The sequence below is a fragment of the Nymphalis io genome, chromosome 9 (genome assembly GCF_905147045.1).
Source record: "Nymphalis io chromosome 9, ilAglIoxx1.1, whole genome shotgun sequence".
Taxonomy (NCBI): Eukaryota; Metazoa; Arthropoda; class Insecta; order Lepidoptera; family Nymphalidae; genus Nymphalis; species Nymphalis io.
In genome coordinates, this window is record NC_065896.1 from 3,487,643 (window position 1) to 3,507,675 (window position 20,033).

Genomic DNA, 20,033 nt, shown 5'->3' on the forward strand with positions numbered 1-20,033 from the left:
ATTTTACACTAAGTGTAAAATGACTATTTTTTATTTGAAATTTATGCCATTTAAAAAGAAAATTTATGCCATTTTGAATTTAAGCCTGCAAAAGTTATGACATGGCTATGGTTTACGATTGAAATAAATATTCTGCCAATATGAAAACTCAAATAAATGTAAAAATCTTTCTATGATTTATTTGTTACCTACAAGTTAAAATTTTTAACAATCACCGATATTACTAGGTACTGTTACTTTATTATTAATAGTAAACATTAGAAGTATAGTAATAATTAGTATAGTAAACAGAGAACTTAACTTGTTTCTCTGTCTACGTTTATTTCACACAAAATTTTGCGTAAAATGGATTACTTTTAGTGTTTTTTCCATCAGCCGCATGATGGCGTTTCCGTTGCATAATTATTAATTGACGCATGCGCCACACATTGCAATCAGCTGTCAGAAAGAACATAATCACGTAAAAAACAAAATTATTTGTGTCTTTAGATAATTCCCGTCAATATGGCGGGGCAAAATCCTGGATCACCGACTGATTTTCAATATTTTTACGAAGATGAAGTGTATAAAATCAACAACCGCGGCCAAGTTGTCTTTGGCCTGGTTTTGGAGAATTATGAAGCTAACTCTAGTGACCAGGAAAGCGACATGGAAACTCCTATACAAAAAGGTGAAATTCGTGTGGTTTGGCACCCTTCAGGCACTGAAAGAGTAATTTCAGAAAAATCGGTAAGTGAGAAATTCAACGTAACAGTTCTAAAAAGTCTACACTGTCTGTAGACTTTTACTAGTAGTAAGTGGCGGCGCTTTGTTACATGTTATTGAAAATTATAAAATTTCCTTCGAAAATTAAACTTGATAAACATGTAAAAAATAATTTTGCTTATATTAGGATTAGTATGAAAAATAGCTCTACTTAAAATTGTTAAACAGAGGGTACAATAGGAAAGCAGTTTTTAAGATTTTTTTAACATTACTACCCACAGACCATGCTGGATCATCACAAATAAATTATAATCATAAAAATAACCTAATTTCAAAACATATATAAAAACTGTTTAAATTACTCAAGCCATTATTATTAGGTTTCTTATACAATAGTTTAAGAAAATAATTATTAAAAAAAAACACATTAGTCATGAAAACTTTTGTATAAATAATTGAAATAATTAAAAAAACAGAAAGGTTTTTTTAAATGGTATTTGTATCAATCTATTTACTCTTGGTAAAATAATTTCTTATTTAAAAATTTAAAAAACTTAAATTGTGTCAATCTTAAAAGTGTTTAATTCTTTTAGGACATAGTAAGTGAAACTCATCTAACCTTGTATTTTTTATTGACAAATTGATATTCATCATATCCTTTTAATTCTCTCTGTTAACTAGTTTTTTTATTGGACTTAACCTAGTTTTATTCATACAGGAAAGGTCTTATTATTCTAATATATAAGTACATTAACACCTAAATATGTTAAGGTACTATATAAATATTTGTTTCTACTATGAGATATTTGCATAGTTTGCAAATATACACTGTTTTATATCTCATTTAAACTTTTCAAGTATTTAATTTAAATAACTTTACATTAATGAAAAAGGCCCTTCTCATGTCATCTTTATCAGTTATAAAACTGTTTAAATACATTTATGCAGTTGCTGTATTAATATAAATCCTGCATTAATTTTTATTTCTTAAATATATAAATAAACCAAACTTTTCACCCTGATTCATAATTATTTGTTGTTGTGGGGGTTGATATTATTATTACAGTAATCACTAGTTGCAACAGTGCCTCGTTAGTCTAGTGGCTTGATATAAGGCCGTAGACCCGGAGGTCCTGGGTTCAATTCCCAGGTCGGGACAGTAAAAAGTTATTGGGTTTTTCTGTCAGAAAATTCTCAGTAGCAGCCTGGAGTCTGAAAGTTGGAAGTGTGTACACTCCCATGCCTCGGAAAGCGCATAAAGCCGGTGGTCCTACGCCTGAACTCTTTCCGGTCATGTCAGATTGCCGTCCCATCGGATTATGAGAGTTAGGGAATAGAGAGTGCACCTGTGTTTGCGCACACACTTTTGCACTGTAATATCTCCTGCGTAGTTGGCTAATCTCTCTGGTGATTGACCGCCCTGGCCGAAATCGGTCTGGAGGACATTATTATTATTACAGTAATTGCTATGACTTTTTTATTGTCTTATCAGTATGTATAATTTTTTATAAAACTGCATTATAGAATCCATCCTTGATAATTATAAAGGATTTATAATATTAATATAATTTAAATTCATTTATTAATAACCAAATAAGGATATGACATATAGTATATGATATATAACAAAACAAAATGACAGAAATAAGTACTTAAAAGCAAGCTATTTCATTATCATTTTAGAATATTATAGTAAGAAATGTAATACTACATTTAAGTACATTTTTCTAAAGAAATAGCAAGCAACTCAACTCAAGTTACTCAATAACAATTAGTTGCTTTTATTAATAATTAAATTCATGTTAGTACAGAAATATTTATTAATTTTAAAAGTATAATTAATTAATTATTAAAATAGAATAAGCAAGTCCAGTAGGATGGCAAATAGCCTATTTATGCTCCATAACAAGGAAATAATTGTCCATTTGTAAAGTTAATGCATAATTTAAAAGGTTATTCCCAAAAGTTTACCAAGTTCCCTTCCCAAGATAAAACTAACTTAACATTTATTTACATATAAAAAAACGATAGTTTTAACTAAAAGATTTTGAAACTTTGCAGGTTGGCTTAGCAGACCGTTCTCTGATGCCCGGTGATGTAGTCCGTCGTCTAATAGCTGGAAAGGATACCCAGCGTGGATATTGTAGAGATATTGCAATGACGGCGGCATTGCAGATTGTAGGCACTAAACACGTCATTCCTCATGTTGCCAGTGAGAGATTACAACCCTTAGAAGAGTTCACACCCGATCTTGCGGTTTGCCTTGATTCATGGGTCGGAACATCAAAGGTAATTTCTCGATTAAAGTTTACTAGTCATGGCATAGACCAGAGTTTTCCACAAGACAAGTAATAATATGAAATTTTTTACTTTGGTTTATAAGTATATATATATATATAAGTAATTACTAGGTCTTAACCCTGTGGAGTAAGTTGACGAGTCAGCCTGTTAAGTTTGTAGAACCTTGATAGATTATTAGCATCACTGAACATAATTTATCTCTTGACACATAACTAGTAAACAAACAATCTACCGCATACTTATCAAAAAGACTTTCTTCAAGTAAATCTCATAAGCACTTAAAGATAGTGGTTACATATCAACATAATAAAACATAAATTAAATATAATTTTTCAAATATTGTAGGCAGTACACAGTAAACTCCGTCTAGTGTCAGCAGATGGATCTCGGCTTGAGTACCCTGATCTTGATACATGTCCACTTGAGGATTATTCGATGCGTCGTCGTCGTGCAACTCCTTACTCTTCATCAGAGTTCTACCCCGGACAAATTGTATATGGTCCTCTCGGTTCCTTGGACAATGCTAATTGGCTTAACATGACTAAAGAAATGAAGTCAGCTCGTAAACACAAAATGCATGATCATAAGGTGAGTAAATAAGTTTCTTTAAATTTAGATTGTTATTTTTGATTGCTTTAAAGTCTCTTTTTTTGCTTTAGATTAAAAATTTAAAATTTATTAGAAAGTGAACAGTGACTTAGATACAAAAAGCTTCATTATCATTATGATAATACCATCCCACTGTTGCTGAATGTAAATTTGTCTTCAAATTAATTCTATTTATAACCGAACTCACATAAATAGGATAACCTTGTGGACGTCGTAATAATGTACTGAGAATGTTAAATATTAACCATTGTAAGACCTGTTTATTCTACTGCCAATCATCACATACTTTCTAATGTTTTGTTCAGGTTTGGATGGTGAATGAGCTTTTGTAATTTCGTGCACTAACATTATATGGTATTGTCTCAGTAAGCAAATATGTTTTACAAGTCAATGCAAATGTCTGTAGGATAAAATGTCCATTAACTATAAGGTTAGGACCTGCCTTCCCATAGTAAATAAATAAAAATAAACTAATATCATTGTTAACGTTCCAGTTTACGGTGGAGGCGGTGATGACAGAGAGCGTCAGCGTACACTGGCAGTGCCGCGCGCTGTGCACGCAGACGCAGGCCCCGGAACCGGCCTTACCGCAGCAACCTAAGTTCCTCGTGGAAGGTCCGTTCATGATATATGAAACCGTTTCAGTATTAACTAATTTCACTTTCCTCTCTTGTGTATTGCCTGTGGCTTTGCGTTACTTGAATCAATTTAGATTCACTACAGTCTCGATGTGGCTGTAGAACATAGTAGAAATAGAAGCCACAGCTTCGCCATGTACATATTATATCAGTTTTGTATTCAATTTCGCATATCATTATCGTATAAACTCCTTTTTATTTTAATTTAATATATATAATACTTGTAAACTTATTTTATGTTCTTATGGGCTACTTGGTAAAGAGTTTTAAGAAATTTATGTAATATATAGTTCTTTTACATGGTCAGTTGTTAACTGTATCTAATGGTGACTGATCATATAATTTAATCGTGACAATAATTATTTTGTGTTTCAATGTTTTATATTTTTTTTTAAAGAATAGGTAGGCCGACGATCATATGGGCCACCTGATGGTAAGTGGTCACCAACGCTCATAAACATTAGCTTATGCGCCACCAATCATGGGAACTAAGATGTTGTGTCCCTTATACCGGTAATTATACTGGCGCACTCACCCTTGTAACTTGTTCTTTTTTTTTATTAAAACTCCTAATTGACTTGCCAGGTGATGATCTGAAGAGACTCAAACTATTGAATGTGTTCGAGCCCTGTACACTGCAGGTTGGTGACAGGAATTTTCTAACTATTGGTCCGGAGGACACTTTTGTCAGCAAAAAACAGTGGAAAAAGCAACAAAGTAAGTTATTTTATTTTATGAAGATTTAAAAAATATATATAGCTTATAAATGTCACATTTCTGGACAAAGACTCCTCTGCCCAGCTTTAGTGGAGCAAGTTAATTTAAAAATAAATAAAGGCATTTGGTAGATTTATTATTTTCAACACATGAGGTTTTCTCACGATTATGTTAACCGCCTAGTAGAAGTTGTATTATTAACACAAACTTAAATCTTTAGTTTATGCATGAGTGTTTTTTTTTGTTACAGGTAAATACTACAGGAATATTCGTAAACAAAGTAAACCAAATAAGAAGGCTTCGAAGACTGATACAAATTCAACGGATCACATGCCTTCGAGGCCTAAGAAACGTGCCTCTTCTCACCGCAAACTTAAAGCCACTGATGTATGTTTATGTACTATGCATCACATTAGTAGTAAATTAATTAATTGGATTAATATTGCAAAGTAGTTAGAGATTGAATTTGTGATTTTAACTATGATGCTTGTATACCACTGGGTTTTCATGATTATGTCCATTGATATACTTGAAAATGGTCACCATACTCATTTACTTCTACTTAAAATACATCTTGGAAAAATGGTAACACAGCACGGCGCCATTAACATTAAGTGAGGCATAAAAATTATAAAGCATGAAATATAAAATATTTTTAAATCTGATAGAGGGTTCTAAAGTACCAGTGGGGTCTTATATAACTACTTTTTTTTTATAGAATAGAAAGGCGGACGAGCATATGGGCCACCTGATGGTGACTGGTCACCAACGCTCATAGACATTGGCATGTAAGAAATGTTAACCATCGCTTACATCACCAATGCGCCACCAACCTCGGGAACTAAATGTCCCTTGTGCCTGTAATTACACTGGCTCACTCACCCTTCAAACCGGAACACAACAATACCAAATAATGGTGTTTTGCGGTAGAATATCTGATGAGTGGGTGGTACCTATCCAGACGAGCTTGCACAAAGCTCTACCACCAGTAAACTACTTTCTAACATCTTTTTTTTATCCATACTATGTTATTTCATATACTGTGAGATATAAAGCTCCTAATTCCCATCAGTCACCGTTCACTTTATTTGGATGTCGTTAAAAATATAAATTTGATCTTATTATGTATTTAATTATAGCATGGCATGGACGTTGACGGTGATAAGGAATCGCTAGACGACGCATTGAAAGCGGAAGCACACTGTCCCAGTATTAAAATTGAACCTAGCGGAGATGTCTCGCTGCCCATCGCCAGCAGTCAGGAAGACACCGCTGAAGAGAAAAACGATTCAGGCATTAGGTAAGCCTGTTACAATATTATATAATCGCCTTATTTGTTCATTTTTTGGCTCCCAAATATTGTTGTTGTATTGTATTATTCTTAATTAAAAGCTATTATGTATGTAGACTCTTAAACTTAATAAATAAATATACTGAAACAACAGTGCACTTAATATTAATTTCGATAACTTAAAAAAAAAAACAATGGTTACCACAAAATTAACGATGTCATATCATGCAATCGCGTGTTATATGAAATAATACTTTACGACCTTAAAAGTGCGTAATTAATATTACGTGTAGTACGTGTATTGCTTAATACGTAAATAATGAAGTTAAAGATGTTGTTGCCCGCTAAGTAAATCCCACACGCGCAGCCCCGAGCCGGCGCGCGAGGGCGGCGCGCTCAACGGCGCCGACGAGGACGACTCCGACAACTGGGAGAACACCAGCAGCGAGGGCAGCGACACCGACAGGTGAGTGAGCCCCGAGCGAGCGGAGCGGCGTCGCGCGCGGGGCCGGGCCGCTCGTAACGAGGTGGTTTGCGCACGCGCAGCGGGGCCACGTGGTCGTCGCGCTGCTCGTCGGCGGCGTCGGGCTCGGGGCGCGGCGCGCGCTCGCCGCAGCTGGCCGTGCGCCTGCTGCGCGGGAAGCGCCTCAAGCGCGCCGCCCGCCGCGCGCCGCCCGCGCCGCCGCCGCGCCGCGCCGAGCGCGTCGTGGTGGAGACGCTGCACACCACCAGCCGCGCCAACGTCGTGTGGCAGGTAGCGTGGACGTTCTCTATCATCCTTGGTTGATCATTCATTAGTAGCGCCTTTTTTCCTCTGATTAGCGTCCTAAGAAAGCGTTTATGTTTGTATTTTATTTGGGCATTGGCTAATTAAGATACAATCGTACATTGCAATTATTCACTCAAATGTTTATATAATAACAACACTAAATTATTTTGCATTGTCATCTTAAAAGAATAAAGTGGAAGTTTATGTTGTTTTTAATTTTAGGACGGTACTATAGAAATGGGAATACCGTCGACTCAGTTGTACCCAATACACCATCTAGACGGTCAAGAATGCTTCCCGGGTGATTTCGTCGTCAACGGAGCCTCTAATGTCGAAGAAAATCAAGTGAGTATTTAATCAACACAATCTTTACCTCGGTCCATACAATATAACAAAAATCTTAGGTTTGTTTTAGTTGTCAATTAATATATTATATACCAAATACACAGTAGAGTACACCCCATCTAGAACCAAAGTTGGGTTCAGAAATCGGATTAATTCCGGATAAGATTCCACAAAAGAACAAATAATATTAAAGCAAAGCAAAGCAAGCTTTTCTATCACGTTTTGTTAACTCAACCCAATGTCGAAAACTTAGATCTATACCTAGTGATGATGTAGTATGAATAATCTTAAGGAAAATCTGCAGAAATGCTTATTTGTGAGAAAATATATTTTAAAAAAAGCCGAGATGGCCCTGTGGTAAGAACGCGTGAATCTTAACCGATGATCGTGGGTTCAAACCCGGGCAAGCACCACTGAATTTTCATGTGCTTAATTTGTGATTATAATTCATCTCGTGCTTTACGGTGAAGGAAAACATCGTGAGGAAACCTGCATGTGTCTAATTTCACTGAAATTCTGCCACATGTGAATTCTACCAACCCGCATTGGAGCAGCGTGGTGGAATAAGCTCCAAACCTTCTCCTCAAAAAGAGGAGAGGAGGCCTTTAGCCCAGCAGTGGGACATTCACAGGCTGTTACGGATACGGATACGGATATTTTAAAATATGATGGACTGGTACTGTAATAAAAACGACCTTACCTAATCTTCAGTTGAATCACCGCGAGTACGGCGTGGTCCAGCGCGTGGACCACCACGGTCGCACCGCCATCGTTCACTGGTACCGCACCTATACCTGCGGAGATGAGCCCGTGTAAGTATTTATACATAAAAGTCTATTTTTTATCGACTATAAACTCTTGATATCAAGAGTGTACTTGTGAAAGTCTAAATTAATAAATATTAACTTAATTGAACTTTCATATATTAGGGGATGTCACTCTAATTGTGTAACATTAATAAATACCACAAATTTCTTTATATATATTAAAAATATCACTTTCAATTATAAAAAAATAACAATCATTTCAAACATTAAACAAAAACTAATTAATAAATAAAAAAACATAATAATTGTCTTTGTATATAACCTTTGGTTGAACCTAGGGTTACACCCTATGTTCCTTCTGTGCTACTGGCAATGTGTATGCAAAATTTCATGATGATCGGTAAATAAGACTAATAATGATTTTAAATTATATCCTGATTTTTATAGCCCTCAAATTCTACACGAGAGTGAAATGAGCGTGTACGACCTGAAGGACCATCCGGATTTCCAGTACCGACCGGGAACCGTCGTCATCAGAGTCGCTAATTTTACAGGCGAAGACGCGAACTGTACTGCCGGACAGGTTGGTATTTGAAAAAAGTTATTATATTGAACCATAGAACATATTGTATCCACTGTATTTACTGGTGGTAGGGCTTTGTGCAAGCTCGTCTGGGTAGGTACCACCCACTCATCAGATATTCTACCGCAAAATAGCAGTACTTGGTATTGTTGTGTTCCGGTTTAAAGGGTGAGTGAGCCAGTGTAATTACAGGCACAAGGGACATAAAATCTTAGTTCCCAAGGTCGGTGGCGCATTGGCTGGCTATGTAAGCGATGGTTGACATTTCTTATAATGCCAATGTCTAAGGGCGTTTGGTGATCACTTACCATCAGGTGGACCATATGCTCATCCGCCGTCCTATTCTATAAAAAAAAAAACTTTATTGTGGCTACAACATATAATCATAGGTGGATCCATGTATGATGATGTAAGATATTAACTGAAGCCGAGCACCCGGAGAGGTATTATTCAGAAACTCGAAATCAGATATTTTTGCGCATGGCTCCGTTTAAGCATAAGTTTACATGCTTAAAAATATTTGTAATTATTTTCTATACATTGTTGTATTCGACTAAAACAATAAATGTTAGTAATTATTTTCGTTGTAGGTGATCGACAATTTCCCAACTGGACGCGTTAAAGTATGGTGGGTCGACGGACATACGAGCATGTGTTGGCCTCAAGATCTTTACAAGGTAAATAAATATCATTTTATATATTTTTTCTTTGGAAACTAATGTTTACACCTTATGTAGCTATTACTTACTAAAATAATTATATATTATAAATTTAATTTCAAAGATAAAGCGTTCTATTTAAGTATAACGAAATTAAAGTGAGTGATAGTACTAACTATTCACTGCTAAGCTAACGTTAACCCAACGTGTCAATGGTCTTGCTCTACAAATACTATATAATAAAAGTATATATTGTAAATGGTTCTCCAGGTTGGCGAATACGACTCTGAAGACGGCGAGCTGTGGGGCTCGGAGGGCTCGGGCTCGGAGGACTCGTGGGAGACGCAGAGCTCGACGCACGAGGCCGACCCGCGCTCGCCCGACGCGCCGCCCGCGCACGCGCCGCCCCCGCCGCCCGCGTCCGCGCCCGCTCTGCCCAGTAACTAGTTTGACATTTGCACTGCACACATAATGCTACACATGGAATAAATCCTCACCTCCAATCCTCCTTCGACTGTAATAGGCATAATGTACATGAACAAAGTTTATTTCAATTGTTTGCTTATACTAAAATACAATATACAATGCAACGATAATTATTTGTTTTTGTGTTTTTGATACATTTTTCTTCTTTGATCTTTGTAGCAGTTAATCTTAAAAGACCCTACTAAAAAAAACTTACAAAATACTTCGCAGCAAGTTGTATACAAATAGTTTGTAATAAATCTGTTAGCGAGTTTTATTTTCCAAAGGACCAATCAAACATTAACAATTTGTCACAGAGGTGATACAATGCTCGCTGGGCGAGGCGGCGACGGCGATCGCGGCGTCGGGCGCGCTGCCCAAGCTGCTGGAGCCGCGCGTGGCGGCGCACATCGAGCGCGGCCGCGTCGCCATGCGCCGCCTCGAGGAGATGTTCGCCAAGCAACCCATGCTACAGAGCCAGGAGGTGACTCATACTGCTTCACATTTATACATACTACACATTCACTAAGAAACATTCACGTTACGTACTTTATGAACATAGATGTCATTATTTAACATAATTGTACATCCCACAGATAATGCGGAAGTTACTGATTCTCTACAAAGACTGCCGATTTTTAGACAGACTAATGGGGACAACGTTCTTCCATGAGGATCACTTTTTGGTAAATTTTAATATACAGCTTTAAAATTTTGTACGCGCTCGCTCACCTGTCTAAAAAGGATAAGCGATAATAAAAGTGATCCTTATTACGACTTATTTTATTAAACGTAATAGATTTTAAAGTTTTACGATATTTGAAAAAACAAAATGTTTTACTCATCAATGATTAAAAGTTGTACACGGACAGGCATCTGTTAACTTCAAAACGGTGGTGTTAAAATATTTACTCCGTACATTATTATTTTTATAAATAGAAGCTCTGTTTACTTTTGCCGGTACGGGAGCCATAGGCCATATGATAAAAACAAAATTGCAAATCAGGGTCTACTGGAGCGCGTGCGCGAGCGCGGCACGCTGGCGCCGCGCGCGGGCGAGCGGCGCGTGCACGAGCAGCTCGCGCGCCTGTTCGCGCCCCGCGACGCGCCCGACGCGCCCGACGCGCCCGACGAGCCCGAGCCCGACGCCGACGACCTCGCGCTGGACGAGCCGCTCGCCGCCGACGCCGCCCCCGCCGAGCCCATGGAGGTACACGCCGCACGCCGATGGCTCGCAAATCGACGCGCTTCGAAATGTTATATTGAAATGCAATAAGGAAGTTGAACGTTGGTAGTACAACGTCGACTTCGCTATTTATTTAGTCAGTCTTACTGAAAAAAATAAGTTTAAATGTGAAATTCTAAATTGAAGGATTATTATTGTGGATTGTAACCGATTTTACTGTAGTCTGTATTTGAAAAATTTGTGATAAATTTAAGCTCCTGTGTGCCTTTCATATACTTTCATATATTTCTTTACTGGTGGTAGGGCTTTGTGCAAGCTCGTCTGGGTAGGTACCACCCACTCATCAGATATTCTACCGCAAAACAGCAATACTTGATATTGTTGTGTTCCGGTTTGAAGGGTGAGTGAGCCAGTGTAATTACAGGCACAAGGGACATACAATCTTAGTTCCCAAGGTTGGTGGCGCATTGGCTATAAGCGATGGTTGACATTTCTTACAATGCCAATGTCTAAGAGCGTTTGGTGACCACTTACCATCAGGTGGCTCATATGCTCGTCCACCTTCCTATTCTATAAAAAAAAAAAAAAAAAAAATATGTATTTACATTACTATACTCGGACTGCCTCGTTGGTGTGGCTAGATATAAGGCTGCAGAACGGGGGTTCCTGGATTCGAATCCCAGGTCGGCCCGGAGTCTGGAAGTTGGAAGTGTGTATACTCCCGTACCTCGGAAATCGCGTAAAGCCGTTGGTCCTGCGCCTGAACTCTTTCCGAGCATGTCGGATTGCCGTTTCACCGGGTTATGAGAGTTAGGGAATAGAGAATGCACCTGTGTTTGTGCACAGACTTGTGCACTATAATATGTCCTGCGCAGTTGGCTAATCTCTCTTGAGATTGGCCGCCGTGGCCGAAATCGGTCTGGAGGACATTATATACATTACTTTGTCACCTATTAACAATAAACATATTAATTAAGTTGAGAAAATTGTAAAACAACTCACCTACTATTCAACAAACTTTTTTTTATTGGACTTTGAATATTGATTTTAAAATGTTGTTTAACTGGCTATCCTTCAGGTAGAAGGCAATTCCCCAAAGAAATCTCTACATTTAAACATAGATTCCGTTGAAGCATCGAGTTCCGAAGTTAGTGGAATTGAAGATAGTAATCAAGTTGCCACCGGCGATAATCGTAAGTATAAAGTTTTATATAAACTCTCTGTTTTATTGTTTTTTACATTTCAAGATACTTGCAGAAAAACATAAGTTTTATCTTCCTATAGAGATTGAAATTATTAATTGTTTATGCATTGTTATGTGAGGAATCTGATGTATATGTAGTAGATCTATATCAACTGATTATCTCATTCCTATACTCTATAACTAAAATTAAAAAAAAAAAAACAAAATAATCATTACAAATTTATAGAAAAAACACGCCGTCTAAAAGATTGTTCTGTAGCATTGTACCTAAGACGCTGGCTATTGCCTCTGCACCTCATCTTAGTAGATCTTGAATATTGCAGTTTTAAATTCGAGCAAGTTGTTCCGAAGTCTGAGGCTTTCCATGAGTTTAATTTGTGTTATTACTTATTGCTAGACGATTCTACTATGACTTTGTGTTACACAAACAACTTTTAAGTAATACCTGTCTAGACGGGTGGTAGAGCTTTCTGCAGGCTCGTCTGGGTGGGTACCGCCCACTCATCAGATATTCTTTCGCTAAGCTGCATTACTTAGTATTGCTGCGTTCCAGGCACAAGGGACATAACATCTCAATTCCCAAGGTTGGTGGCCCATTGGCAATATAAGGAATGGTTATTATTTCTTACATTGCCAATGTCTATGGGCGGTGGTGGTGGTGACCACTTACCATCAGGTGTCCCATTTGCTCGTCAGTCTGTCTATAAATAATAAATGAGCTCCTGTCATTTGATAACAAAAACAATTTTTTTTTTTTAGAATCAACTTTTGTTAATATATTTTAAACTTTTTACCATGATTTTTATTAAACCTTCAAACATTTGCGAATTCTGAGTTTATGAAATGATCTTTCAAACAACGATACGTTGGAGATTAAAATGTTGATCACCTGAATAGTTTTTGAAACGGTTTTTTTTATATATAAAATTAGGATACCACAATGAATGTGTTACAGTATCGACTGATAGCGAAGCGGAGGCCAACTCGCGCAACGTGTGCTACAAGCTGTGCGCGCTCATACATCGGCAGCTCGTGAAAGCGCACGCAGAAGTCAGCCGGTATAAAATTATATTCAGCTTCTCAATATCTGACACACGTAGCTATGAACTTGTTTGTGGGTAGTGTCTGTATGGAATTATTTGGAAAGTCGCTTCAAACGCTTCGGGTTTCTTACGACAATCAACGTATACACCTTTTTCAATAATGTTGTCTTATTATATAAACAATATTGTTATGTTTTTATTTATTTGAAGTAGTTTAAATGGTAGTCTTGAAATTTCAAATAACATTGAAAAATTGTCTCGGGGTCGTTTTGATAATAGCTGAATTTAATAATGATAGATTTTTAACAAATCTTCCTAGCCGGGAACTGAATCCATGATGCTTAAAAAATATATAATTACATACAAAACTCACTTTCTGACTTGTCTCAGTTCAGCATATGCTTTTTATTTCATATATAATAATAATAAAAAAAAAACAAATACAAGGTCACTAGTAAACATCTTAGTTCAGGATAAATTCATAATGTCAAAATATTATTCGAGCCGGTTGGCGTGGTTGGTAGATACTTGCCTTTCACGCCGAAGGTTGTGGGTTCGATTCCCACCCAGGACAGACATTTGTGTGCATGAACACGTCTGTTTGTCCTGAGTCTGGGTGTAATTATCTATATAAGTATGTATTTTCAAAAGAAAAGTAGTATATGTAGTATATCAGTTGTCTGGTTTCCATAGCACAAGCTTTGTACAAGCTTAATTTGGGATCAGATGGCCGTGTGTGAAAATTGTCCCAGGATATTATTATTATTATTATTATTATATGGAATGTTCTACTTTATTCGAGAACTTTGATATAACAATATATTTTCCAAGAAGAAGAGTAAGTACATAAATTATTAATAATTATCATGAAAAAAGATATTTTTTTTTTAGAATAAATAAATTAAACAGAGTTGTTACTGATTTATTTACCGTTTATATAATGTATACTACGATAGAAAGTTCAAAGACTTCAACGAAATTAAAAATTGCAGTGTATTATTATAAAGTTTGAACAATACATTTGTTTTCCGCAGGAGAAGGCCGCAAGAGTTGGCCGATTTCCTTAACAGCTTAATGAACGGTCAAAGCCCTACCGAAGAGAAGTTACCCTACCACTTTTCAGTGTGAGCCTTTATTTGTTTCCGTTTCTCCCTCTCCTTTAAAACCCTCCAAGGAGCCTGTACATATCAAAATGACATTAATTATAATATTGATAATAAATATACAATAATATAAAAATAATAATATGTATATGTACAGATTCTGTATCATGTTGCTTTAATTTTTTTTTTTTTTAATTTCGTCCTTTTGTTTTTGTTAAATGCTAAATATGCGCTAAATTGTCACGATACAAGCATTGATTAGATATAATTTTATGTGCAAGCTATTTGAATGTTTGCTGCTAAAAAAATAATATTTGATATTTTATTTTAAGAAATTATTTAATCGAACTCGCATCACTTATATTAAACAAAGATGTTTGTTCCTTTATAACATTTTGGTTATAAATTAATGAATATATTTTCATATTAATTTGAGTCATCTTAAAAGTATTTATAATGTTAATAATTATTATTTGCTCAAATGCAATATTTTTGTAGTACTCAAATAAATCATATATCTATAAATAAATGAATAAACTTAAATGTATATATTTAGTTTTTTTTTTTGTAATTGTGTTCTAAATAAGAACTTAAATGTGAAGTAACACATTGAAACGATTTTAACATACATTTGAGCAGAATCAATTGTTATTTTTTTTTGTATTTTTTTTTATCCAATGTAGTATAGAATAAAAATCCCATTTAATTTAATTTTCTTTTTCTTTTAATTTCATAGATGACTCTTAAAAGTGGTAACTTAATTTCTCTGTTTATCCGTAAAATGTGATTGTGAATTTGAATATGTTATACGATGCAAACGCGTAGAGTATTTAATATTTGTTTAATGTAAGTTATGCGGTATTTAAGTTAACCCTTGCAATTTTGTGAGTATAATTTTATTTGCATGGTTTTCCCTTTAATCGTGCTATGTATTTTATATGTGTGTTCTACATGGTGGAGACTTTTATATTTGTAATTATAATAAAAATATTAATTGATGATTGATATTGAGATTTAGAATCGTTTAAAGTATTGAACAAATGATTCTTGGAAGAAATAACTCGTTTATATTAAAACAATGTAAATTATGTTGTGCGTAGAATTATTTCGGAGTATTAATAATATTTTTAAAAATGTCCAAATCAGATATGTATATTACGAATTACTATAAACGGTAACTAATATTTTTTTATTCATATTAAATAATTATTCCAGTCAATATGGGGCACTGGTCGTGAGCATCGCCGATCACGTTAAGAGGGAAGACGTTAAAACGACGAGTAACGAAGCTACAGATGATCTCTCTGCTGTTGCTCCGAAACTGGAAGGAAAGGGTATGCATATACATACATACACATGCTTCTACACACGTCTTATTACGTATGTGTTCCACTCATTCGTTGTGTGTTTCCATTTATTCTTAAAGTGAAATGACCGTCTGTCCCCCCGCTGGGCTAAGGAGAAGGTTTTGAGCTTATCTAAGCACGAGCGAAATTTAAACACATGAAGGTTTTCTCGCGATGTTTTTCTTCACCGCCGAGCACGGGATGAAATATGAACGTAAATCAAGCACCTGAAAATGACATTAGTGGTGCTTGGACGGGTTTGAAATTAAATCATTTATTCAATCGCCAGCGGCGGAGACGGCTCCTCTCGCGACGGGCGAGCGCGACACGGAGTCCGAGACGGCTGAATCGGAGGTCGGCGGGGAGGGGTTCTGCGTGCTGGAATCCGCGCCTGAAACTCATCGCTTCCGACTGTCAATGCTGCAGCCCTCCGAGCCACGGACCTTCTACTCGGCCGTCAAGAGGGAAATTAAGCTGCTGAAAAGTGATCTACCACCTGGGGTGAGTTTGTTAATCATGACTGAATATCGTTACGTTTAGAATTTGGAACAGCGTTCGAGTAGTTTGATGACATAATACCAACTTTACTGATCAGCCAGTAGTTGTAACTGATCATAGATAGTTGTGAACAAAACAAATTGACTTCTTAGACAAGTATTAAAAATATATGTCTTATTTTTGTAAATTCATGACAGGTTTTATTAAAACGTATTGCTTTTAATAGAACGACAAAAAGAAGGCTCTTTCAGGCTAGGAGATAGTTTTAAATTTCAATTATTACAATTCTTCCGAAAAGCACAATCAACTATGTCAATCCTTCGTCACCATCAATATAATGTCCTGGTACCCAGGTGTGGGTGCGCGGCTACGAGGATCGCATCGACCTGGTGTCGGTGATGATCGCGGGCCCCGACCGCACGCCGTACGAGGGCGGCCTGTTCGTGTTCGACGTGCAGCTGGGCGGGGAGTACCCGCGCGCGCCGCCGCTCTGCCACTACCACTCCTACTGCTCCGATCGGCTCAACCCCAACCTCTACGAGGACGGGAAGGTACGTCTAGGGGATAGAACATCTTGCATGAGCCTCATTGAACGTAGTTTCCGTAGTTATGCATATCTTGTCACCAGGTGTGCGTGTCGCTGCTGGGGACTTGGTCGGGTCGCGGAGTGGAGGTGTGGGGCAAGGACAGCTCGCTGCTGCAGGTCATCGTGTCGCTGCAGGGACTCATACTCAACGCGGAGCCCTACTTCAACGAGGCCGGATACGAGAAGCAGAAGGGTATGTTTTTCAATAATCTAAAATATAACTCGTATCTACATAGTTCAGGAATATAAAAACTTAAGAACAGTGTAGTGTTTCGCTGCAAAAATGGGATTTTATCTAGACATCAGTTAAAGTAACCAATATATTCCTGACGTAAATATACTAAAAGTTTAGTTAATGAGAATATAGTCTAGAACAATTTTATACTCTCAAATGACTGTCCACATTAGCTAAAACTTATATAATGTTCCACATTAAGTTAATATAATATATAGAGTTATTGACGTTATACTGAACAGAGTTACTGAATTTTAGAGTTCACATAGAGAATTAAAACTCTTGGGCTTACCAGTTAGCTATCAGGGATTCCAATATTTACATTATTTATTTAATGTAGGTACTCAACAAGGCAGAGAGAATTCGCGCATGTACAACGAAATGGTGTTGCTGAAGCTCGTTCAGTCCATGACGAAGATGCTGATGAACCCTCCGGAGCCGTTCCGCGAGGAGATCCTGCAACACCTGCGGAACTCCGCCGCCAGCCTGTGCCGGCGCGTGGAGGGGCTGGTGGCGCTGTCCAACGGGCAGCCCACCGACATCGCCCCCCCGGACTACCCGCTCATCCCGGCGTCGCGCGGGTTCTGCCTCACGCTCCGCTCGTCGCTCGAGTCGTTCCGCAGCGCGCTGCGGCGCCACGACATCAGCGTGCCGCCCTCCACGTTATAGCCCAGCATGTAGCACTAGTTAGCTTTAGAAAATTATTTATATCCTTACGTTTGAGATGCCGATCGATAAAATATGTATAGTATTTATAGCGTGCGAATACATAGCAATGTTTGATATTAAAATATAAATTGTTTTTATTTTTCTTAATTTCAAAGATATATATTTTTAAACTCTTGCTCTCTTCGGTAAATGAGAAAAAATACTTGTTGAAATTGCGATCACGCACATCTGTAAATTACTATATTGTATATTTATTATTGGCATTCTTACATTAAGCGCGCTAAGCGTAAATTAATCGCAAATACAGTACAGTAAAACGTAATATTAACGATGGGTCCGACAGTTCAGCTAGTTTCGTTCACACACTGCGTGCCGTCTCGTTATAAAAACAAAAACTTTCGTAGTTATAGTATTTATTGTGATGTAATTTTTCGACTCTAGTAATATTTTAGAATTTCGATTCGGGCGCTAGGTCTCGTTCTTGTTTTTTTTTTTTTTTATTATTATTTTCACGAATTTAAATTAATTCGTCTATCCATTAGGTTGCATGAAATTTCGAATTTGTTGTTCATATTGCTAGTTAATATGTAACTAACACATAACGAATGTATTTATTAAATTAAATTCTAATTGAAAGGTTCGATCTTATGCGAATTATTATTAGACATATTTATTATAGATTATTTATTTTGTTAAAAAGTAATGCATACTTTAATCGAACTTATTTTAGTACGTTAGGTTACGTGTACTTATTAAAACCACGCCGATGCTTATGCTATTCGTATTTATTATGTATTGTTTAACATAAAGACAGTTTATTTTAGTTAACGAGTAGTGTATATTTGCACTAAATAACTATCACGCGTGTGGTACTGTCGTCGATACCAACTTTTATTGTTTTAATGTTTGAATGAATGCTACGTGTATCTCATTAATGTTTCAATGTGTGCGTAATGTTGTGTGATTATAAAGTTCACTCATTTTTATGTAATTATAATTTTTACTTGTTTTTTTTTTATAAATAAAAAAAATTATATTGTAATAATAAATTAATGAGTTTATTCCAAATAGTGCTTTTGTATAACAAAAAAAAAAAAAAACTTAAAAATACATTAAAAAGACGATTGTTCCTCTCTGTTACCAATGCTTTAAAGATTTTCTAGATCTGTCGAGATATCGTTACCCAGTGAATACGAACGTGCTCATAGAATTATTGTCAAAATTAAAACGTTTCGAATTTATAAATAAACAGTAACTTTAATTTTTCTCGTTAGTGCTTCTAGTATTATCTAGCGAGTGTAAAGCGCTGCGCCGCCACTTGCACAAATACGATGTAATTTCATGCCAAAGTCAATTGAGCTATGAATGGCTTTTCTGTCGCTTGTGTACGCGATAAGTGACAAATATGTGTAATGATGATAAATAAATAATTCTTCAACCTCACATTTTCGTTTATTTTCATGTATTTCACAATGTGAAATCACAATTTGTCATTAATAGGGTTTAAAAAAAAACAAATCGTGTGCAATATAAAAAGTCAAAATACCAACATATAAATAAAAATTTATTTGTAAAAATACATTTAAAATAAATAATACAGCAGTCAGTTCAATCACACTAAGGATATACGTAATATATTCTACTTTACAAAGTACGATTAGCTTGTTCTGTTACAATATATAAATATATATTGCTTTATTTTATATTAGAAAACGGTAACATAGGTAACAACAACAAACAGCCTAATATTCTTATGGTTTTGAATGAAATTATTGTTGATGAGTATTTACATTGTGAATATATTCAGGCATTAAGTCCGCCTTTTCTTCCAACTACATATTGTGGCGGTCGAAAAAGTTTTAAATAAATAAATAATTTCTTATAGGTATCAGTATTTCATACAGATTAAAAGTTAAATAAATGATTATAATTAAGCGGATAACATCTATCAGCGAATTTCTGTTCCCATTTATTTTTAACAGCAAGGAAAAAATATTAACGTTATTATTACAAGATAATGCGAAACCAAAAATGTCACATAAATGACTTTATAAATAGAACACTGGGCTTTCATAATGTTAAATACAACAAATACAAAGGGTATATTTCAAAAGAAGATGATTTATTAATAATAGAATTTTTTTTTTTAAATATATAGTCTACTACACTAGAATATGACGGTACAATTGAATAGTCAGTACCGAAAATGTATCTTGAAAGTTTCTAAACTATATCGTAAACAATTTAGAAATACAATCACTCTATTATTGTTGCGTATTTTATAAAAATATACTTCTATTATTATAACTATACA

General features: G+C 36.0%; 1 protein-coding gene across 4 annotated transcripts; it reads left to right on the top strand.

Annotated features, from left to right (window-relative positions):
* Nucleotides 1–422: 422 nt before the first annotated feature.
* Nucleotides 423–19,162, top strand: LOC126770752 ((E3-independent) E2 ubiquitin-conjugating enzyme). 4 transcript variants are annotated; one of them, XM_050490288.1, is made up of 25 exons: nt 423–729; nt 2,767–2,994; nt 3,352–3,594; nt 4,110–4,230; nt 4,839–4,970; nt 5,221–5,357; nt 6,110–6,270; nt 6,593–6,727; nt 6,808–7,015; nt 7,253–7,375; nt 8,087–8,187; nt 8,590–8,725; nt 9,316–9,402; nt 9,655–9,823; nt 10,167–10,333; nt 10,446–10,535; nt 10,856–11,059; nt 12,114–12,228; nt 13,195–13,297; nt 14,317–14,406; nt 15,601–15,719; nt 16,021–16,232; nt 16,583–16,780; nt 16,858–17,008; nt 17,391–19,162. In XM_050490288.1, the coding sequence occupies exons 1-25, from the start codon at nt 505–507 to the stop codon at nt 17,717–17,719; spliced, it is 3,984 nt and encodes a 1,327-aa protein (XP_050346245.1). In that variant the 5' UTR covers nt 423–504; the 3' UTR covers nt 17,720–19,162. The 4 variants fall into 4 exon arrangements, with proteins under 4 accessions (XP_050346245.1, XP_050346246.1, XP_050346247.1 ...); XM_050490289.1 differs by having other exon boundaries at nt 6,611–6,727; XM_050490290.1 differs by having other exon boundaries at nt 6,629–6,727.
* Nucleotides 19,163–20,033: the final 871 nt, after the last annotated feature.

Excerpts from the sequence above, each read along its gene's own strand:
- LOC126770752 (XM_050490288.1), top strand. The coding sequence starts at position 505 with ATGGCGGGGCAAAATCCTGGATCACCGACTGATTTTCAATATTTTTAC. Across the intron at positions 7,016-7,252 it reads GCGCCAACGTCGTGTGGCAG|GACGGTACTATAGAAATGGG; the intron begins GTAGCGTGGACG and ends TTTTAATTTTAG. Across the intron at positions 8,726-9,315 it reads CGAACTGTACTGCCGGACAG|GTGATCGACAATTTCCCAAC; the intron begins GTTGGTATTTGA and ends TTTTCGTTGTAG.